Here is a 23,933-nt window from a genome sequence, read left to right on the forward strand (position 1 = left end):
ATTCCACATGCTATAACCACCACATTTAAGAGAATTCTAGATTGTGTCCTTATAAAACCAGTGGTTCCTAACATTTTTGTCACCGGTATACAGCTAAGAAGTAGATAACAGCTATTCCCCATCTCAGAAAAATGAGCATATCTAAGAAATTTACGTATGTATCCCAGGAGCTTCAAAAATCCCTGGAGTTCATCCACGGATCCCCAGATTAATGTCCGTGATAGCTTTTATGACACCTAGGAAAGGTCAGCTTAAAGGGAAGAGTGACAAGGGGTGCATTTTCTTTTTGTAGTAAATCTTTCTCCTTTCTGTTACTGTAGACTGCACAGCTGCCATCATCTGTTTTGGAGTCTACACTTGAAAAGCTGAAAGCTACAAATCAACCTATAGGAGATGTCCTAAAGCAACTCATAGTAGCGCTTTGTTCAGAAGAGGTAACATTTGTTTAAATGTTTCAAATGTACTATAAAGGTAAAAAATTCTTTACAGATGAAAGTAATAAGCAAAGCCAAATGTAATATTTATGATTTTCACAATTGATTATTATACGTCATGTGTGTGAAGAATGCAATTAAATGAAAGGTTAACTAATTTCAGCTACACCTTGAATGGCATGTTTTCGGGTTGCTGTAGTTTGTTTACGATAATCTGCAAAGTGAATGATAGTAACAGCCGTGATAGGTTTATCATACATGCCAAATGTCCTTTCAAGCCATGGCTCCGGTCTCTTATATCTAGATTGTCAAGCAACTGATACATGCAGTAGTCATTTGCAAGTCAAATATTACTAGGTTGTTAATGCAGGGATTGAAATTCCATTTTCCTGCTGGAAAAAAGCTCTTTCTGAGATAAAGGGTCTCTTGCCTTTTTTCAGCAGGCGTCCAGCTGTACTTTGTGTTCATTTTAGTGTGTGTCTGCAATTTGTGGCATTTCACTAGACTTTTTCAGTTTCTAGTTCAATATGATTTGATCGTATGCCTGTGTTTTTAGGGAGAAAAAACCATAACTGACCTTAAGATTATAACATAGTACTGTTGAATTCTAAAATATTTTTTCACTTTACTTGGATATTAATAAACTAGACTGTGAGGAACTTTGCCATGATATATATTTCTGTGTATGGAAATTGGACTGTGAGTAGGGTACATATTTAATTTGGACGTCTTTTTTATAATACCTACAAAGCTGAAACATCAAATTTGGCACAGCAACTTGTTTTGCATTACACATAACAAATCTCTTAAACCCTACATATGTATTTTGCCCGCTTTTTGAAAGGTGAATAAAAACACCAAGGAGGAGGGAAAGTAATAACATGGCTCCATTTGTTTTTAAAGTGCTATTAACTTTTTCTACACTGTGAATGCTAAACCTAAAGATTGTACGTTTTTACCTTTATGTCATTTCTTCCTTCTTTTTTGCTTCTGTCCTTTATCTCAGAACATGCAAAAAGCTCTTGAAGTGAAAGCAAAATATGAATCAGACATGGTTGTTGGTGGCTATGCCGCTTTAATAAATTTGTGCTGTCGACATGATAATGCAGAAGATGCATTGAACCTGAAACAAGAATTGTGAGTACTCTGGCACTGAAGCAGATCATCAGCATTTATGCTGATAGACAGTCCTTGATGGATCATGTAAATTGAATATCACTTTTACAGAACGTAATATTTAAAAATTCTTTTTTGTTACTGTTTTTAAAATTTCATAATATGCCTCCCTTTGATTAGTTATGGTTTGTTTTCAGCAAGGAGTCTTTGTTTAAGTATGATCAGACATCCTGTTCCTTAGAGCCAGGGTTTTTCCCCCATTGACTATATAACTGCGTATCTCAACAGGGGTGAAGCTAACTATTTTATAAGGCTTAACATTTCCCTTTCTCTGCTGTAGTGTGACCAACATTCTGCCCATTTCTCAGGTATCTTTGGTTTCCCATTCTGATAGGAGTCATTAATTAAAAATCTGTCCTTTTGAGTATCTCAGTGTTTATGACAAAGTTAGAGTCACCTAAAGTGCTGTGAAGCAAGAGAGTTCCTTCGTTTGTATCATTTGCAGATGGGGTGATGCAGTATATGTGTAGTGTTAGATTTTTACTTCTTTTGTCATTTTGAATATAATTATCTGTGAATTTGAATATGGCTTTAAAAATAAACCTTCACTGAAACGTAGAGGCCTATGTTAATAACAATTCAGAACAACTGATCCGTTTTTTAAAGGGACAAAATGGCTATTGCAGTTGTTTTCACAGTCAGTCAACTTTTAACATAAATGTGCCTTTAATTTTTAGTGACCGTTTAGATTCATCTGCTGTCCTGGACACCGGCAAATATGTAGGCCTTGTAAAAGTATTGGGAAAACATGGCAAGCTCCAAGGTAAGCCTCGGTACATAAAGGAACTATGTGATGCAAGTATCTTGCCACTGGAATAACATGCGAATTGATATTAATGGTATATCATGGTCTGCAAAGTGCTTGAACACTTTGCATACAAATTTGCATGTGAATCCATCCAGAGCTGCATGGACAGTGTAGGCCATTAGTTTTAATGGATTGGCAAGCTTGTCATTTACATTTGCACAGCTCAGTGCTTTTTGCATTTCTACAGCTAGTTTTTATTAGCATTGCTGTTTGGATTGAGTTTGAAGATCATGACTTATGGCACAATTTGCTGATATGCCTGCACTAATGGCTTTGTTTTTGCTTAGGAACGTCTGAAGGCTGAACATAAAACCTATAAACATAACCTTTATTTAAGAATATGAATTTTGCTGTAGTCTTTGTTTTAACTTTTAATAACATTACCAAAAATATATACTTCAGGAAGTTTTTATTTAGAAGTTTGCAGAGAAAACCTCGCTGATTATATGGCTGATATGCTCTAATTTTCTCATTGTTGAGATAATGCTAAGCCTTATTACTTACACTTGATCATGTGTTCTTACTGTTTGCTTGTTTCTTACATTTCTCATTGAGCTTTATTTTGAAACTTCCTTTTTTAGCCTTCCTCTCTTCCTTTTGTTTCTAGAGAAGATTTTTAAAAAAATTTTACAGTGAAAAATATGTGGAGAAAATACTTGATTTGACCGTTGGATTGTTTTTTTTTGTTTTTGTTTTTTTTTGGAAGTCTTTCTAACAGAGAAAACTCTTTATAAGGTTTAGCCTGCTTTTTTAAAATCACTTTTTGTAAAGCGGTCAAAACATTTTGTCTGTGCCATAATTAAGAACAACATTATAAAAAATGCACTTATTCCATATCCTAAAATGTTTGTTTCTGCCTTCCTAATGAAGCTTAATGAATCTAATGTATTAACATGCAGTCTTTTGGAAAGCTTTCATTGGCTCTGCTTGGCTAATTAGTATCGACATAGCAAACAGGCCCTATCGGTATCAGACCATTAGTCTGGCTGTATATACAGTGTAAACACATCTTTATTATCTGGCCTCCTGACAAGCCATCTGCTGAAGAAACAATGATGTGATTTAGCAGATGTTAGCTCTGAACGATAAAAGCATCCATTTAGGAGGATCTTACAGCTATAGGGCAGACCGTACAGGGTTACGTGGTGCAGAGTGGGCACACAGTCCCTATCTATAATTTGTAGTCAAAGTTGCAGGGAAATGATAAAACCATGCTATTGTGGATTTATAATTGTAGTCTCGTTTAGAAATGCAAGTAGTAATTAACTTGAAATCGGCATTATACACTAGAATTTACATTCCTACTGGGCTTGAAATGCTGTTTTAATAGCAGTTTGTTTTCCCTACATGAAATTACCTAAGGGTCTTTTGTGTTACTTCATTGTAGATGCTATTAACATTCTAAAGGAGATGAAAGAGAAGGATGTTCTTATCAAAGATGCAACAGTCTTGTCCTTTTTCCACATCCTTAATGGCGCAGCTTTAAGAGGTGAAACCGAAACAGTGGAACAATTGCATGAAGCCATCATGACTCTAGGGTTAGCAAAACCCTCTGCTTCCTTAAGTTCCCCGTTGGTCACTCTGTATCTGGAAAAGTAAGTTAATTGAAATTTGTGTTTTAAATGTTGGCATTAAAATAATGAATCTGATCATTTGAGGATTATATTTTGTCAGTACCCCGTGCTGCTTGGAAGCCTTGGAGGTTATTTGCCACGGAATAAGAGGACTTAATACGGACCGGTTGACCTTTAAAATGACCAGCAGCCCGGTGTGGTCCTGTGGGTTGCTTCTCAATGGAGTGGTCTGGGGTGATTTTTTTGTGGAGCATATGATGATATTACATGAAATTGAATCTAATTTTTCCCAGTTTTGAGCCGTTTAGGTGTTAATTATTAATATAAGAAGGAAGGGTTCTCTGGGGCTTTTGATAATGCATCGTGACTGTCATTCAGGTAATAACGCAGCAGCATCTCTCCAGTGCTCCGTTTTTCCATGTGGTATTTGATTTTAATAGCATGTGCCAATACAGTGAGCCCAGCTTCCATAAATACTCTAGAAGATGTCTCTGTGCCTTGGGGGAGAAAGATTAATTTTGTTGATAACGGTGAGGTTTCCGGAGTTTGAAATTTTTTACATTTGAAATGCTCAAGTTGGTGCCTAATTTAAGATATTATTTGTAGTTCAAATCGTAAAAACCAACCCTACTCTCTTGTAATGAGTGAAACATTTGAGTAAGACCATTAAGCAATTAAACACCCTTTATTATCTTGTTTTCTTTTTGCATTTGTTTTCCCTTTTTTTTTTTTTAATTTCCTAGCTCTTTCCGCTTTGTCATCTTTTTCATGGCTTAATGCCATTTTTAATCCGCCTATTTTGTGATTGGGATTTTCTGATTTTATTTACTTTATTTTAATTCCAGTGTAGTTAACATACAGAGTTATATTAGTTTCAGGTGTACAATATAGTGATTCAACACTTACACTGCTCAGTGCTCATCAAGACGAATGTGTGGGATTTTTCGGGTTTTAGTATGGATGTGGCCCTGTCGATGCCAGGAGAAAAGTAAAAGGTATCTCTTAATGGTTCTCATATTCTTCCCAAATTTCTAGTAGTTTTTCCTTATTTATTAGAGGATAGAATTAATTGAATATAATGAATGGTTAAGTATTGAATTTAAAATGGGGAATAAAAATCATCTCAGCTCCATGTTAGGAAATGTGGGTATACATATTTATACACACACAGATACATCCACATATATGTTTGATGAAATAATTTCTTTGCCATCCAATCGAAAAATAGTTCATCAAGTTAGATGATTGGCCAGAGCTTAACCTCTACAATCTCAGCATTACATCCTTTTAAAGAAGTAGTGATTCAAACAATTACTGTGTTACTGAGTTCTCATGTTCACAGCCAACTATATATAGAAATCCTATAATTAATATGCTTCCTACTAGAATTTTTTTGATTGTTTGAAAGACCCATCTCTGCAGATTGCATGTGGAGCTCTACATAGGGATTTGAAAGAAATGGGCCCAGTGCCCAGAAGAATTAGGCCCTCCTCTACTACTGGGCAAAAATAAAATAATTAACAATGAAAACGAGGCCATGGTAGAAAAGTATCTTACAAATAGAAATACTTTGAAGACAGAGACGACATGAAAGTTTTCTAAAAGAGGTCTGCAGATGGGGCTCATGAACCAAGGAGAGCTTACCCACAGGAAAATGGAAATATCATGGGTTCATATGTTAACCTGGAGCATGCTCTGTGTTTCTGATTGTATAGTCAGAGATTTGTATGTCTTAGTAAAATGTGGCTGTCTCTATTAATTGGTCTAGAGAAATCTAAATTAGTATCTTTTCTTTTGTGATTTCTTTCTACTTTCAGATATATCGAGAAATTATTACCTACTATTTTGATTTGCCTAGTTTTTTTTTTTTTTTTGCTATCTTTGCTTTGCAAAGGCAGTCTCCATGGCAAGATCTTTCAATTTATCATAATAAGAAGATTTTGTTGACTGTTTTAGAGTCATGAGAATAATGAGGAGGTGGTAAAGGAAATTTCATGTTTATAAAATAGCAGAAGACAGTAGTAGCACCTCTAGTCTGGGCTAAGTTGGGGGAAAAAATGTCTTCGAAAACTTTTTTTCAGTTGTGTTTTCCCTAACTGATGGAAGATAACTAATTCAGAATCATGACAAGCGCAGTACAAGGATTAACTAAACTAGCCTGCCAAAAAGTCCACATGTATTTGATTTGATTAAATATGTTTAATCTTCAATAATATCATGTAATTGACCTCAGCAGGTGTGAGCTCATCTAGAGAATGAGACTTATTTATTCAGACTTGAGATAAAAGTATGAAATGCATTTCAGAATATCATACAAAATCTTCATCTTTTCATTCAAAGACAAGCATCTTTTTGGAATGTCACCACAAAGACTCTAAAGAGACGGTCACTTAAATATTGTAATTCTGGAACAAATCCATGAGATTGGGTTTTTCTAGAAAGATGATCTTTAAGATTCGGTAAGATCTTAATTTTGAGACTGACTTTTCCAGCAGTAAATAAAACACAGGAGAAAGTAATCCTGTCTCAGTTTGTTACTTGGAAAATGTACAAAAAGCTTTATGGGTGTGGAAAACAGTACATTTTGTTTCTGTTTATTTGCAGAGGAAAATACAAAATAATAACAGGTTTGCAAAATTGTAAAGAAGTTGGTAAACTAATCTATTTATTAAAATGATAATACTTGTATTAAATGGGAAGATATGCAGAGTTGAACAAAACTTTCATGTGTTTCATTTACATTAGGATTATTTTATAAGCCACATGTCTACATGTAGTCCAAATGAATGGTATTTGAAACGCATTTACATGAGGATTTATAAGCCACATGTCTACATGTAGTCCAAATGAATGGTATTATAAGCCACATGTCTACATGTAGTCCAAATGAATGGTATTTGAAACGTTTTTTTGGTAACTACTTAAAATTTTTTATTGAAATCGTGCCTGATTCTGGAAGACAATCTGGGTCCTCCATATTAAGGAAGAAAAAAATGCTTTAAAATAGGTTATAAGAGCTTTTGATTAGTCTTTATGCTATGGTAAAGGAAATGAAATTAATAAAATCTGGGCCATTAGGTTTAAAAGCATAAAAATTTGTATGATGTAGTTTCAGATTCACTTGTCTTATAGCTTATCCGTTTTGGTTTCATTGCATATGAAAAATATCTGAAGCTGTTTAACTGGATTATTTAGTGCAAATGATCAAAGAAGCTTTAATTTCTGCTTTCCATTAAGGACTTTTCTGTGCTGATTTGTGCTATAATCTGTATATGCCTACATGCATTTCATTTAAGTGAATCATGGACTTTGTATATTTAATCCTCCCAGAACTCTTGCTAAGTTAATCTTGAGTTCTTCATAAAGGTCACAGTTTCTGTAAGATGAACCTATAATCATAAAAGTTTTAAAATTCACTGTAGCACTTTAAAATGTTGCATAAATGGGAAATATACTTTTTAAAATGCTGGTTCTTCTGTCATACACACTCCCCTTCAATTTTAGCATCTTCATTTGTACTGGATACTTTTATTATTTATGGGAATGCTTGCCTTCCAGAGTAAAACTCTTTATGTGCTGAAAGGAAATTAAGGAGGTTTGGCTCTTTTACTCCATTATTGCAATTAAGAATTTAGCATCATCAGTGCCGAAGGACAAAAGTGGTTCATTTGCCCTAGGGGGACAGGACAGTGATAAGATGATTTTTCGTCAAGGATCATTGGGTCGTAATTAAGTTACATTCATGGCTATTGCTTTTTGAAGGATGATTGGTAAATGACAGGCTTCATGTGCTTAGTACGGACAGTGTTCAGTAGGGTTTTTTCTGCCTCTGTCAGAAAATCCTGTTGAGCCTGATAATGTAAATGTGGCATTTTATTCTGAACAAAAGAGCAGGGAAATGAGCTATCTTGTCTAATCATTCAGTTGTTTAACACCGACTTCCAGTTTAGACTCAATTGGCTGGAAAGCACTTGACATGTGAAGTTAGTGCTGTTCGGAACGCATGTTTGAGTAAATTTTAAAGTAAGTGACAGCTAAATTGTACCTAGGGAAATTACAAAGCCTTCAACACAGTTAATTTTTTGGGGAGGATTAGTTGTAATTGCAACACCAGTCTCCTTGAAGATTCCTCATTTATAGATGATGAACAGAAAAAAAAACATTTAGCTCTTTCAAAGGCTGGTTCTCTTAACAGAATAATTTTTACGAAGATGCCGGTTTCTCTTGAATTGATTTCTCTCCACACTGAACAACTGCTTAAGATTTATAGAATAGTTTGTTTTTAGAGTGTTGAAGTGTTTTTTTCCCTCATTTTAAACTTTTTTCTTCCCCAAACTCCCCTTTTCTCTAGTGATTTCAGATTTTGAGAGCTTTTCAAGTCAGTAATCCCTTTAGGTAAATTGCCACTTCACTAACACTTTATGCGTAATGTTGAAGCACTTTATTCCAATTAAAAATCAATATTTGTCAATTTTTTGTGGTTTAAATTAAGTATACTCTCTGGATTGGAAAGTAAGTTACTATAAGGAGATTAAATTTGAAGCTACTGATAGGTGAATAGATAGTTGTCACTAGTCATTCTTGTTCTAATAGTATAGGGTGTGTGAAATGCATCTATGATTTTTATAGTTAGGGATGGTGAGAAATTTGACGTAGGAGTGCTTTGTTTCCTGGTGTCTTTGAGTTGATCAGTGGATGCCTCATATGAATGTATGTCCAGTGTGTGTTTTTCTGTCAGTGACATTATGGCATACTTTAATTCCATCAGTAATGACTAAAGCTAAAGGTGGTATCACATTTGCCGTATGGACTTCAAGCTCGCCGTTTTAGATGTTCCTCCATGAAATAACGCAAAATTACAGTTTGTAGAGGGATATAGGGTCATGTTCCCTTAAAAAAGTAAATCGGAGATTCTAGACTATATTTTAATATGGGCCAAGTCCATACAAGTTAGTAAATAAAACTCTCCTTTTTTTTAAAGATTTATTTATTTGAGAGAGCAAGGGCACGACCTCGCGAGAGCGCAAGGGGGAGGGGCAGGAGGAGAGGGAAAGGAGAGACTCTCAGGCCGACTTTGTGCTCAGCCCTGATGCGGCTCTGGGTCTCATAACCCCGTGATCATGACCGGAGCTGAAACCGAGAGTCGGACGCTTAACCAGCTGAGCCACCCAGCCACCCCAATAAATAAAACGTCCTTTTTGTTGTTCAAATTACGTACTGGACTCAGCCAATGATATATATGTTTTCTTAACATTTAGAATTCTAGAATCTTCCTTTTTTCTGTTCTGCCTTAATAGACTCACAGAATTTTGATAAAGCTTATATTAATTTGTATCAATCAAAAAAATTTTGAATGATTGCTTATTAGGGTATATAGTTTCATTCATGAAAATTATTTTATGTACTTCATTGAAATATTTTGGGGAGGGTCTAGTCATTGAAAAAAAGCCATAGTGGGTTTGCCTATTTTTTTTTTTTATAGATACCAATATGTTATAGAGTTGGTTTTCTTTTAGCCTTATTTGATGTTTGTGAAAGCAGTGGCTAAATTTTGATCAGGAATGGGCTTAAAAATTTGTGACACGTGTGTATATAAAGCTTTCAGAATTATGAATATATAGTGAAGTCAGCATAGAATCAAAAGTTGTTTTGCATGCAGAGTTAATGTTATCAATAAGATTTCCTCAGAACATTACTGTTATTTTAGAGGAGGGTTTTTAATCAGCTGTAGTGTTTTAAAGTCTAGAAAGGAAATCACAGAATCATCTTAGGTCACAGCACCTAGAAGTACGCTGTGGTAAAGTGCTATCCCAACATCTCGGGTATAAAGCAGTTTCCACCTTTTTCCTTTGGATATTTTGCTATTTTTGCTGACTTCATCTTACCTAGTAGAAGTGGTATTTTCACGTGATGATTTTCTCTGTCAGTGTGAAACATTTGAGTTGATGAAATCTAATAAGCTCAAATTCATAGAACCTCACATTAAAGAATTAGAACTGGAGGGAACCCACAGGTTCCTTGAGTTCAGCCATTGTCATAATCTGCTTTTTATCACCACTTCTGGAAATTTATCACAGGGCTATAGCCGAGCTAGTACTTATCAAAGTGGGATTGCAATTCAAAGGTCCTGTGAGTATGTAACTATTTTCATAGCAGTGTCGATTTTAGATACTTTTTCGTATTTTTCATTTTCATCACCCAAGTTTTTAAGCTTTAGTAGGGAAGATTAATGAAGACATCATATTACATGAAAGATGGACATCTTTATCTCCTTTTAATATGACATAATCCAGGCACAAGTCAGAATGTAGATGATAGGGATTGAGAAGAACGGACTAATTATTAGTTCATTTCCTTTTTTTTTCCTCCCCAGTTCATTCGTTCATTTCTGTCATCAGTCCACTTGTATGAAATGTTTCATTGTAGATTTCTTACTCATTTTGTTGGCAACCTGAGAGCAGTGACAGTGGTACTTAAAATTACTAACAAATATATGAATTATTTCCATTTTACTATTCTTGTCTTTTCTGTTGTTGTTCTGAGCATGTATAATCTTCAGAAGCATATATTTGGAGACCAAAGACTATTAACATGTCTCTTTGATTGACAGAACAATTATTCATTCATTTATTGATAGCTTTGACCTAATGTAGGAGAAATACAGTTGAGACATACTGTTCTAGTTTGGGAATTGATCTGAAAAAGCAGATCATACTCCTTCAAAAAAAAAATCAGTATGTGTTAGTTGTTCTTTTGAAAATATTTTTAGTAATTTTTTGTTAATTGGAATAGTAGAAAGCTGATAATCGAACTTGTGTCTGAAGCAAGAGGAAATACTGATTATATAAAGGTTTATATCATATGTGGTAGCTACTGTAGCATTTCTCTTGCATGACAGTAATCTAGCCTGCAACATCTACTTGCGGTTTTGAAATTAACCTGTAATTTAGTCTTCACCCCAAATGACAAAAATTCAAATGACTCTGTGGGGTGCCAGAAGATGCACTGTAAACAGGGCTTAGGAAGGGGATAAGGTAGAGCTCTGGCAGGATCGGCTCGCTTTCACTGTGTCAGTATTATTGCAATAAAATTAACACTTCTTCGTGGTATTTTCCTTTCAGTACAGCTTAAAATCTTAATCTAGATAAAATAGTAATTCAGTCTCGGGCAACATAACATTTGTATAATGGACCAAAATGTTAGGGCTTCAACAGAAATTTTAAAAATGCTTTCCTCCTTTTGAAAACTATTGCATGTGAGAGAAAGGTGTTTTCTCCGCAGAGCTTGTTATGAACTGTCACTAACCATGCGTCCCTTTTCTATATTTCATACTTTCTTTTCAAAAATCTTTAATTTCTTATTCCACATCATACCACCTGATAAGGTTAAACCGGCAGCAGTGTTTTCACTAGAGCATAATGCGTATTTAGATGGAGTCAACTGAGAGCGGGACGTGGGAAGGCGGTGCCTTCCTCTGTTTACCCTGGTAGCCTTAGGTTAATCCTTCGATCTTCACATACCTTAATTTCCTCATCTATTTAAAAATAAAGGAGGGTGGCATGTAGAATTGGATCACATGATTTCTGTAGTTTTCCCAAGGTCTTACATATTTCTCATACTGTCATTTTCCTTTTAAAAGGAAAAAGTAGTTTTTGAGGACTCACAAGGATGCATTTCCACACTCTTGTTTAAGAAATTCTGACTTAATGAAAATACGTCTTTTAATCATTACCACAGAAGAGAAACCTTGACTTTCCAATGGGATATAATTTTTTTTTTTTTTTAAGATTTTACTTTTAAGTAATCTCAACATGGGGCTCAAACCCACAACCCTTAGATCAAGAGTCCCATGCTCCATTGACTGAGCCAGCCGGGCACCCCTGGAAATAATTTTTAAAAGCTTGCCCTCTAATGAGGATTCTCCTAGAATTCACTGATCTTAAGAATGTCCGGGTTTTGGGGCGCCTGGGTAGTGCAGTCATAAAGCGTCTGCCTTCGGCTCAGGGCGTGATCCCGGCGTTCCGGGATCGAGTCCCATATTGGGATCCTCCGCTGGGAGCCTGCTTCTTCCTCTCCCACTCCCCCTGCTGTGTTCCCTCTCTCGCTGGCTGTCTCTCTGTCACATAAATAAATAAAATCTTTAAAAAAAAAAAAAAAAAAGAATGTCCGAGTTTTTAGCCACAAATAAGTTTCTGTATATATGAATCCTGAAGTTATTTCCTCCTTGTCTGGAGAGGTGGCAGTATGAAAAATAGGATGATAAAGTTGAAAGTACTTGAAAATTCCTTGGTAGCTACTGATAGACATTTCATAATGCTTCCCAAATCTAGAATTATTGAGGACTGTAAACACACATAAGTAGTTAGAAAAAATATTTGGTAGTAGTCCTTGTTAGAAATAACGTATTCTTATTGCAATTTAATATATGAAATCAGATTTTTAAAAGATTTTATTTATTTATGGGTACGTGAGCATGAGCAGAGGGACAAGCCAACTCTCCCCGCTCAGTGTGGATCCTGATGTGGGGGCTCAGTCTCAGGACCTTGAGATCATGACCTGAGCTGAAACCAAGAGTCAGACCGTCAACCACCTGAGTCATCCCGGCGCCCCTGAAATCAGATTTTATTTATAATAATCTCAGAGAATGCCTTCATTTATTTGGACTTTTTTTAAAGAGTGCTATTTAGGGGCACCTGGGTGGCTTGGTCTGTTAAGCATCCGATTCTTGATCTCAGCTCAGGTCTTGATCTCAGAGTCATGAGTTCAAGCCGCATGTTGGGCTTCATGTCCAACTTAAAAAAAATAAAAATAAAAAGTGCTATTTAGCAAGTGAAATAATGAAAGATGAAGCAGGGAAAATAGGGAACTGTTAACGATGTCTGTACTCAGAACGTTTATTTATACTGTATAAGGATTGTTTCTCTCTTTTTCCATTTTGGCTTTTTTAAAGCTCCGTGATGTACATGTTGACTGCTCGTCGTTGTGCATCTAGATATATTTTATTCATTGTTTGTATTTTGATGTTTCCAAGGGATGACTTAGGTGCTGCTCTTGAAGTCTCCATCAACTGCTATGAAAAGTATAAAGTATTACCAAGGATTCATGATATCTTATGTAAACTGATAGAGAAAGGCGAGACTGATCTAATTCAGAAAGGTTGGTCACCTCCAATATCTTGCTGTAGTTGCTTTTCCCCTTTTGCCTATTTAATCTCAATGCATCACTGTGAAGAGAAAATTTTACAGGAAGGGAAGCACATCTAGGGGAACTTTGTTATACTTCTAAAATAAAAAAGACAATATCAGGTAGATTTTCATTGCTGTCAGTATCCTTGATTTTAACAACTGTTCATTTTGGAAACTTGCCCTTCTGTTATTTTTTGCTCTGCTTCTTGGTAATCTGCCTTTATGAGTTTTTCCCCCTTATCCTCACCAGTTCTCTTTGAAGCTGGTCTTAGGTACTTACTGTCATAAATGTATGCTGTTAGATAAAGAATGTGATGGAAAATTGGTTGATACAGTGCTGGCCTTTAAGTTACTACAAATATTTGTTTTAAAGTTTTCTTATATTTCTCCAGAACTTCAAGTGATACTGTGTTTCTTTATATTTTTTCTTCTACTCTCTAGCAATGAACTTTGTGAGCCAGGAACAAGGTGAAATGACGATGCTATATGATCTCTTCTTCGCCTTCCTACAAACAGGAAATTACAAAGAGGCCAAGAAGATCATTGAGGTATGATTTTTTTAACTAAGTACTCTAATTGTACAGCTATTTACACTCTTAATTGGAATATGTTTAAAAATTTCAACCTTTAATTACAGTTGTTCTGATTCATGTTAATATAATTCTATCCCAATAATGGGGGCGGGGGGGGTAACTCGGCCAGCTTCTTTATTGTATATAATTACAGTTCAGAAAAGGCAGCCTGGTTGTATATTGAATTTGTTTCCTCACTTTGTTAAATTCACTGTTCTGTATCAAAATGATATTTGCATATTAAATCTTGGATTGTGGAACAATTAAATTAAACTGGCATTCCTGGGTGTAAAGTTGCTAATCCTCTTTGCCAAGGAATTCTTTGTTCTTAAAAGCAGTGGAATTTAATTTGCTGCAGACCATGCTCAGATTTATTTGTAATGCTTGTCTACAAGTTAATCAGCCAAACAAGTGCTGTCTGCAACTGTTTGGCATTTAATTTAAAATTTCTTCTTCTTCTTCTTCTTCTTTTTTTTTTTTTAACTATGGTAAGCAGCTTATGGGAAATGGCAGGTGACAAACCTGGTCTGTTTAGGATTAGTGTATTTTATCTAGGCTTGATTGAAATTTTACTTACTGAAATTGATAAGTCAAAGGGCAACTATAAAATCTGTCCAAATTATGATTAACTTCACTATTAAGCAATTCTATTTCCTCTAAATAAAACATTCCACAGAGGATAGACCCCATTACCTTAAGAAAAATTATTTAATGTGAAATAAATAAAATATATATCAGTAATCCTGTTTCTGTCAGATCATACTTTGCATTACTCCATGTCTTTTTCCAAAAGTTCCCGTGGTGGATGGGACACAAAGGTGGTATTTGGCCTCCTTATTGGTATATTGATGACTGCTTATCATGAGGTTGAAAACGTAGGCATATAACCCAGAAAATTATTAGTTTCTCATGAAGTTTTTCAAAGAAGAGAAAAGTATGAGAAGGGAAGACTGTGAAATTGATTCAGAATGTTCTTCTCGGTCTGTCTTACAACTCAGTCTGTCCTCCTGTAAGAGGGAAGTGGGACATGCTGTCTTGGACTGGTGCCCCTGTAGCTTAAGCAGTTCATTTGTATTTTCTAGAAAATAGTATAAATTCTTTCAAAAAGTGCCTGGTGTATCTGAAAATATGGGAAGCTGTCTGCCTTTTGAGTTCTGCTGCTCTGGATGCCTGGTATCAGTATTAGCAGGGCGCTGATCAGAGGTGAAAGGAAGCTCAGGTATTCAGATAATAGTGACGAGAGGCTCTATAGTAGGAAATCATGTGTTTCTCTTCATGTAGTAATCAAGACCTAATTGGAAGAGCCAAAGGCGTAAGAGTGAGTTCTCCTTTTGCCATCTACTCGCTAGCGTGGTAACGGACAGTTACTAAACCTTTTTAAGCTTCCTCCTCTATAAAAGCAATATAGTATCTTTCTTTAAGATTCAATCACATAATGTATGTAAAGCAGCTTGCATGTTTCTGGATTATGGTAGTAATCAATAATATTAATTCTCTTTGCCGCTTGAAAGTAGGGATTGTGTTATCTTCTTTACCCCGCATAATTCACAGTATGATGCTTAGCATAAAGGTACATGTTGTCACATGAATAGGCAAGAGAAAACTGCCTCTTAATTACTTTAAAGCTTTGCCAAATGCAACATCATTGAGTGTAATCATTTAGGGATGCTGTCTACTGATGACAGAATTTTCATAGCGGATGTGTACAAAATTGCTTAAAGGATAAAGAATGGCTTTATAGAACCCCTGCAGTATTCTAGGGTAGGACAGCAGGTGTGTGATACATGGGAATATACTGAAGCATATTTCTAGTTTCTTTTTTTTTTTTTTTTTAGTGGTTAGTTGGGTATGAATTAAAGTGGGAACTTGCTTTTTTCACTATTAAAATTCAAGGCCTGGAATTCTCTTATAGTTTTCTAAGGATTATTGAAAATATAACAAGTAATAAGATATAATAAACTATGACTGTATCAGCATGTGAAAGAATATTGTAAATACTGAGCAACATTTTTTTTTTTTATCATTCCCAAAAATGCAATAGTGTCTTATCAATGGGTAGATTTGCTGGGGTTGAGTTTCCAAAGCAAAATACACAGTGAAGCTTCTTTGTATTTCAAGCACTGTGGGAGATAAGATAAGCCAGTCATAAAAATGTTCATATTAAATGAAGAAAGGAGAGGTAGGATTCAGTGTGTAATAGGACTCGTATTGTTTTTTTAAATGAGCTGGTGTGCATATATCATGTATATAATACATTGTAATATTGTCTTACATTTTATTTCTATACATGGATTATTGCAGGAAAGTGGACTTATAGCTGCTATTCTACTTTATGCTTTTCTGTATTTCCTGAGTTTTCTGTAATGAGCATATAAATACTTGTACTCAGAAAAAGTGTGTTCTTCCAAAAGAAAGAGAATAAGAAAGTGAGTCAGACAAAGATTTACTAAAAGTGAATCAGACCAAGAGCTAATATGAAGCTCCTTGAATGTGAGATTAATGTGTGAGAATAATTACTATATGAGACTGAGAAGTATTATCTGCTACAAGAAAAGTATGAATACTTCTGAGAGTTCAAGGATCTAACGTATTCCCAGTGAAGGAAATTAGGCAAGACTTTCTGGAGGAAATGGAGCATGAGGTGGGGGTCGATGCATATGGTATTCTTTAACATTAGAGAGTTTGATGGGGCTGGGAAGGCTATTACAGGTATTAGAGGTCAAGCAAAGAAGTAGAAAGGGGAAATCTCTAAATAGTTCTTTTTCTCCAGCTTTATTGAAATAGAATTGACATGTGACATTGTGTCAGCTTAAGGTGTACAGCATAGCGTGTTAATTTGATTACTTACATTTTACAAAGTGATTACTTCAGTAGCATTAGTTAACACCTCTGTCACCTCATATACTTACTATTTCTTTTTTGTGATGAGAACATTTAAGATTTACTGTTTTAGTGGGGCGCGTGGGTGGCTCAGTTGGTTAAATATCCGACTCTTGATTTTAGTTCAGGTTTTGATCTCAGGGTCAAGAGTTTAAGTCTTGCATTGGGCTCCATGTTTAAAAAAAATATAGATAGATATAGGTGTATGTACATAAGTGCATATAGATACATAGATTTATTCTCTTAACTTTCAAGTATATAATACAGTATTGTTTCTCTTTTTTATTAAAAACTTCTTTTTTAAAATTTTATTTATTTAAGTAATCTCTACACCCAGTGTGGGGCTCAAACTCAAGACCTGACATCAAGAGTCATACACTCCTCTGATTGAGCCAGCCATGCGCCCGTATAGTATAGTATTGTTAACTATAGTCACCGTGCTGAATGTTAGGCCCCCAGAACCTATTCATCTTACAAGGGAAGTTTGTACCCTTTGGCCAGTATCTCCCCATTTCCCCTGAGCCCCTGGCAAATACCATTCTAAAGGTTTGGTGGTTTTAGATTTGACATATAAGTGAGATCATACTGTATCTGCCTTTCTCTGCCTGACATATTTCACTTAGCATAATACCCTCAAGGTCCATCCTATTTGATCAATTTCCCCTGCCTCCCTTCTTCTCTTCTTTTCTCCTTTCCTCTTTCCTTCCCTGTCTCTTTCTTCCCTCACTCCCTTTTTTATATCAGTAATAAATAATTTTTTTAAAGATTTTATTTATTTATATCAGACAGAAGGAGAGCGAGAGAGAGCATGAGCGGGTAGGAGGGGCAGAGGGAGAAGCCGGCTCCCCATTGAGCAGGGAGCCCAACATGGGGCTCGATCCCAGGACCCTGGGATCTTGACCCAAGCTGAAGGCAGACGCTTAAACAACTGAGCCATCCAGGCGCCCTGATAATAAATAATTATTGATGACATCTTATGGTCTGGTCCTAGAGAAAGACCTTTAAAAAATGAATCTATATAATGCAGTAACTGCTGTAGAAAAGACCTATTGCAGACTCCATCTTTCTGAGGAAGTCATGTTTGGGATGAGAACTAAAGGATAAATTGGGCGCCAGCCAAATGGAGTGGAGGTAAAAGCATTTCAGGTAGATGGAACTTCCTGTGCAAAGGCCCTGAGGCAGGAAAGTGCTTCCATCTTTTATCTTTCTTCTGTCTCTCTCTTTTTTTTTTAGGATTTTATTTATTTATTTGAGAGAGATAGCAAGAGAGAGCACAAGCACGGGGAGCGGCAGAGGGAAGGGGAGAAGCAGGCTCCTGGCTGAGCAGGGAGCCCAATGTAGGACTCGATCCCAAAACCCTGGGATCATGACCTGAGCTGAAGGCAGATGTTTAACTGGCTGAGCCACCCAGGCGCCCCATTTTGTTCTGTCTCTTAGGACTCTGTCAGATAACACTGAAAAGAGTGTCTGGTCCATTATTAAATGCTTAGTAAATGTTACTTTTATTCCCTTCTTTCCATGTGACAGTCTTCCATGTATTGAAGTCAGTCCTTTTGTCTCTCCTGCAGTCTCATCCTCTGCAGGGTAACTATCCCTAGATCTTCTCAGTGTTCTTCTGGCATGTTCTGGGATGAAATTGGGGAAATGTTCACAAATTATTTTTTACAAACTTACATGATAATATGAGGTCAGTATTTTGTGAACTGTGTTCTGTGTTGTACCAGTGCTGATGATCAATGTGACTTTGTTTCCCCTGTGAATAGATTGAAATAAAATTTACACATATTCCTTTTTAAAATATGCCAAGTATGAAGACGTACTGTTAATCCCATTACTCATCTAGTCGTTTCTGTGGTTCTTCTGTCCTTTATTTAGCACATATTTCTTTTATATATAACTGAAATAAATCGAGCCATAGCTTCACCCTGCATCACTGTTAGTGCATTCCATGCATATATAATTAAGAACTCTTCTGATCATTATTTTTAATGACCACATCGTTCCATAGTATAAGTGAACTGAAGTTTATTTGCCCATTTTTCTTTTGAGAAAAATTTTTATTAGTAAAAGAAATCACCATAATTCACATCTTAACCTATAGGTATAGGTATATTTGGTTTTCAGATTATTTACTTAGGATCATTTCTTAGAAGTAAGTGAAATGTCATTACCGTTAAGGCCCCTGACACACAAAGACAGACATTTTGTTCTGTCCCTAGAGGTGATACCTCTTCTGTGGTTCATCATAGCAGAGATTTGGTCTAAAGCCCAGGCCTCCTGTGGTTTAGTTCCATGTTCCTTCTGCTAGAAATTACGATAAAATACGATGGTATTTTTTCTTTTCTTTTCTTTTCTTTTCTTTTTTCTTTTCTTTTCTTTTCTTTTCTTTTCTCTTTTCTTTTCTTTTCTTTTCTTTTCTTTTCTTTCTTTTTAATCAGGGTAATTCTGGCCTCGTAGAATGAATTTGGAAGCTTTCCTTTCTCTTATATTTTTTGAATAGTTTGAGAAGAATAGGTATTCATTCTTCTTTAAATGTTTGGTAGAGTTCACCTGTGAAGCTGTCTGGTCCTGAACTTTTCTCTGTTGGGAGTATTTTGATTACTGATTTAATTTCATTGCTAGTGATTGATCTGTTTGAATTTTCTGTTTCTTCCTGATTCAGTTTTGAAAGGTTGTATGTTTCTAGGAATTTATCTGTTTCTTCTTGGTTGTCCAGTTTGTTGGCATATAATAAGATGGTATTTTCTCACTTAAAAAAGGACTTTATTTTTTCAGTCAAGTATTTTTTAAGGTACTTCAGTCACCTCTCAGGAAGGAAGTGTTGCAAGGATAAATTAACATTGTTTGGGTAGGGGCGCCTGGGTGGCACAGCGGTTAAGCGTCTGCCTTCGGCTCAGGACGTGATCCCGGCGATCCGGGATCGAGCCCCACGTCAGGCTCCTCCGCTGTGAGCCTGCTTCTTCCTCTCCCACTCCCCCTGCTTGTGTTCCCTCTCTCGCTGGCTGTCTCTATCTCTGTGGAATAAATAAATAAAATCTTTAAAAAAAAAAAAAACACATTGTTTGGGTAATTCACTCTGTGTTTTAAGACTGGACATTAAGTCCAGCAAGGGATGATACATACAAGTATGAAGAGTTAAATTATGGTATGAAATGTTAAATAACTACACTGAAGGTTTCTATAAAGAAGTATTTATGTTTATTCTTAGCCCTTTGAGCAGTTCAGTAATCACGTACTTAGTGCCCATCTTGTGCCAGGGCCTGCTAAGTTTTCCAAGTAACAACACAAAGATCTTTGAGTAAGAGTCTGCTTTAAACGTTCTTAGCATTTCTCATTTCAGCCTTTTCCTCTGAGGTGCAAACTTAGATTACAAGCTAACCAGTATAACTAATACTAGTTACACTTTTATACTTCTAAATGATTTTCATGCACATCTTCATATGAGGCTCACAAAACAACTCAGAAGTAATTAGGGCAGGAAACTTTAGTTCAGAGTGTCAGTATGGAGCTTGTGTAGTTAGTGGTAGTCATGGAATTTGAAATCGGGTCCTGATTTCACATTTTTCTCTTGGTTCTCCTGTACCATTTCTACGTCTGTGATCTCGCTCTCTTTTTAAAATTGAGATAAGATAGAGGTGTCTGGCTGGCTCAATCACTTAAACGTCTGCTTTTGGCTCAGGTCGTGGTCCTGTGGTCCTGGGATCGAGCCCTGCATCGGGCTCTCTGCTCAGTGGGGAGTCTGCTAACCCCTGCCCCTCCAACCATATGTGTATGTGCACGCTCTCTCGCTCTCTCTCTCTCTCTCTCTCTCAAATAAATAAAATCTTAAAAAAAATTGAGATAAGATATAGCATCGTGTAAGTTTAAGGTATGCGATGTTTTGATTTCATGCATTTATATATTGCAATATGATCTCCATGATTTGACCCCTCCATATCTGACCCACCAAAAGAACTTACCCTTTCTCCAGAATTATTCTTTCTTGATTTTTCCCCCTCTTTTTATCTGCTGTTACCTTTCCATCACATGGTAGCCAGAGTGTATTTACTGTCTTCTCAGGAGCAAAACCTTTTTTATGGTTTTGTGTTTAGGACCAAAAGTTTGGATTACAGTGATCTCCCAGTCTTTGTGGCTTTTCCCTTTGTTCTTTACGTGGTCACATGCAAAGTTTTATCCTAATTTGCCTTCCTTAATAAGCCAGAATGGATCTTATATATACAGAATGATTTTTAGAGCTATTTTCCCCCTGACCTCCCAAATTTCAAGAGATGTCAGTTCTCATGCCAATTCATACCCCCCACCCATGAGTTAGTTTATTTAGTATCTCCTATAACATGTGGTTAAGTGGATCATGTTTGCCCAGTCATATTTTCCTCCTTACTCTAGACATAGTCTTTAAGTCTATCTCTGAAGATTTTTTTAAAAAATTTATTTTTCTTTATTTGAGAGAAAGAGAGCGTGTGCGCGTGGGGGGAGAGGCAGAGGGAGAGAGAGACTCTCGCGTGAACTCCATGCTGATTTGCGCCTTACCTGGGGCTCCATCTCACGACCCTGAGATCACAACCTGAACTGAAACCAGGAGTTGGATGCTTAACTGACTGTGCCACCCAGGTGCCCCTATCTCTGAAGATTTTAGAGAAAAGGACAAATATTGAAAGATTTAGTAACTTCCATGATACCCTTTTTCTTCCTTTGCTATTCTAGCTATGAAGATAAATAGTTGGGTTCTTGTTTTTGCTTGTCCTCTCCCTCTCATGCATTTGATTTTTTTCCTGCTATGTTGAGTAGAGGTTATGAGGCTTAGATAGTTGCTCATTTGTTTTCCATTTCACGTTTCTAGCACTAATGGCAGGAAAAAATCAAGACAGGTAAAAACTTCTATTTGAGTCAAACTTAAGATGGTTTTCCTAGAGGGGCACCTGGGTGGCTCAGTCGTTGGGCGTCTGTCTTCTGCTCAGGTCATGATCCCAGCGTTCTGGGATCGAGCCCCACGTCGGCCTCCCTGCTCAGCGGGAAGCCTGCTTCTCCCTCTCCCACTCCCCCTGCTTGTGTTCCCTCTCTCGCTGCCTCTCTCTCGAATAAATAATAAATAAATAAATAAATAAATAAATAAATAAATAAGATGGTTTTCCTTGAGATAGTGTTTGAAGTAGAAGAATCTTCATTTCTTTCCACTTTGAAGATAATAATTACTTGATAGGTCTTTTTACTAGTATATATAGAAGCCTATTATGGTAACAGCAAATTTACATCAGAGTAATGTAACAAAATTAAATGAAAATGATTTTTTATTTTGCATTACTATTACTCTTACACAAGTGAACGTAGTACTAAATTGGAACTTCACAAAGAATGTTTTGAAGCACAGTAACCTCGGTGGAAACAAACATGCCAGGTTTTTAATTACAATAATTATTTTATTTTCACTGACCATTAATTAGATTGTATGTAGCAAAAACAGAAAAAATTAGGTAAGTTCATTGTTTTAATTAAGCATTGACTGGTTTTTGATAAGTTATACAGCATCCCAATTAGAATTCTATGCTCCATATTTTTATTACATTTTCTATTTTTGCTTTCAACTTGCAGTGTTTAAAATTCAATAAGATGTTAAGAGATAAGCCAGAAATGTAGACTATTACAGAAGCCTAGGAGATTTAGTTAATCTGACCTAGATGTTCTTTTGATGATTGAGATTTAGAATGTGAAAACAGTTCTCAATTTCAAAATGAAACATAGGAATATCTGCCGTATAAGTCAGCTGTCCTGCCAGTGACAGGCAGATTAATCAGCCACAGAAAGGAAGCATTTACCATAAAAGTTGTGCTATTTAGATCATTGGCATTTGGATAAGCAGTAAGTTGAAGTTATAAGTATGTAGTCCTTGCATTTTGCCTTCTTCTAAAGAGGACTTCCCAGTATTTTTGCAAGGGCTTTTTGTATACATTTGATTTCATTTAGTTTCATTTTTATTGGTTTCATTTTCAGTGTAATTCATGTGAAATCAAAGAGATAATGTGAGAAAATCCTTGAGTACAAATTGCATGCAAATGTAAACATTAATGGTATTTGAGAATATATTTCAGCACTTGATCTATTCAGCATTTATTTCTTGTATCCCACAATGCTCACACTTGCACAGTCAGAATAACACTTCTACAACCTCTGCTGTACCAGTTTTTCTGTCACTCTACCAAAGCTCTGAGATGTTAGTGTCTGCTTCAGTTCTTAATTTAACATCGTACAATATTATTTTAAGGAATAAAAAATCATGAGGACTTCTAAATAAAAGATCAGATTTGAGGGATCCCTGGTTTAGTCAACAGAGCTGCGTGGAGAAATCAGTGGAGGCGCCTCTTCTGGACTGGAACAGCCAGGGCTAATGAGTGTGTCGTTTTCTTATCATAATGATGTGATTGAAATGTAGTATTAATGGGGAAACCCTCTTACACATGATGAAAATACTATGGTTAGAGTGACGAATCCTTGGAATCATGTGTGAATTAGTTTGCCTTTTGTTCCAGTAGCCAAAATTATAAAATAAGTGCTTTGAAGCCAGAGTTCTTGACTAAACCCTAGTAATTTCTGATTGAGGATCTAACATATCTCAGTAATTGAAATAAACTAAGACTATGGACTAATTTTAAGTACTTAGCTTGTTTTAAGTACCTCGCTCTTTTCACATTTAGTTTTAGATAGTAGGCAAGCATTTGTGGTAGTCAGAATACTTTTATCACTAAATTTTACAAAGCATGTTTCTTTTAAAAGTAAAAGCCATTGGTTTATTGTTCTGTTGATGGTTAATAAGTTTGTGTAACATTAATAATTTTGGCTTCCTGAATCCATTGGGATCTCTGAAGCGCGTGTGTGTTTAATTTGACGTCTTTTGGAGTTGATTTAGTTCACCAAGTCAAGGTTTCTTTCTGAACTAAAAAAAGTTTAACCATTTTAATATTTAAAGATTTATGGAATGAAAATTGACCTGCAAAGCAACATTTTGACATAACCCAAATCTTCTAGATACTGGTTAAATATAGTTTACTCTTTATGCTCTGTTTTAATCCTAAAAGTCTTTGGTAACTGTGGTATTAAGTTAAAGGTTTCTTTTCTTATAGTATTTGTTTAGGAAGGAGGCAGCAAATTCATTAGAAGTGAAATTGTTTTCTTTGAGGGAAAATGAACATGTAGCTAAGCCTTACCCCTATGTGTTCTATGATGATTTTATTTTACAGACTCCAGGCATTAGAGCTCGATCTGCAAGACTTCAGTGGTTTTGTGATAGATGTATTTCAAGTAATCAGGTT

At 35.9% G+C, this 23,933-nt stretch overlaps 1 protein-coding gene across 1 annotated transcript in view; it reads left to right on the forward strand.

Moving 5' to 3' along the window:
• The window catches only part of LRPPRC (leucine rich pentatricopeptide repeat containing), a 106,713-nt gene that overhangs the window by 49,376 nt on the left and 33,404 nt on the right, over positions 1-23,933 (forward strand). Inside the window, exons 20-26 of the mRNA XM_008699814.2 lie at positions 321-434; positions 1,441-1,571; positions 2,288-2,373; positions 3,806-4,013; positions 13,024-13,148; positions 13,619-13,725; positions 23,862-23,930. Of these exons, the coding sequence (XP_008698036.2) occupies positions 321-434; positions 1,441-1,571; positions 2,288-2,373; positions 3,806-4,013; positions 13,024-13,148; positions 13,619-13,725; positions 23,862-23,930 (840 nt within the window). The remainder of the gene's footprint in view (positions 1-320; positions 435-1,440; positions 1,572-2,287; positions 2,374-3,805; positions 4,014-13,023; positions 13,149-13,618; positions 13,726-23,861; positions 23,931-23,933) is intronic.

The sequence above is a fragment of the Ursus maritimus genome, unplaced genomic scaffold (genome assembly GCF_017311325.1).
Source record: "Ursus maritimus isolate PB19 unplaced genomic scaffold, ASM1731132v1 scaffold_6, whole genome shotgun sequence".
In the NCBI taxonomy this organism is placed as follows: domain Eukaryota; kingdom Metazoa; phylum Chordata; class Mammalia; order Carnivora; family Ursidae; genus Ursus; species Ursus maritimus.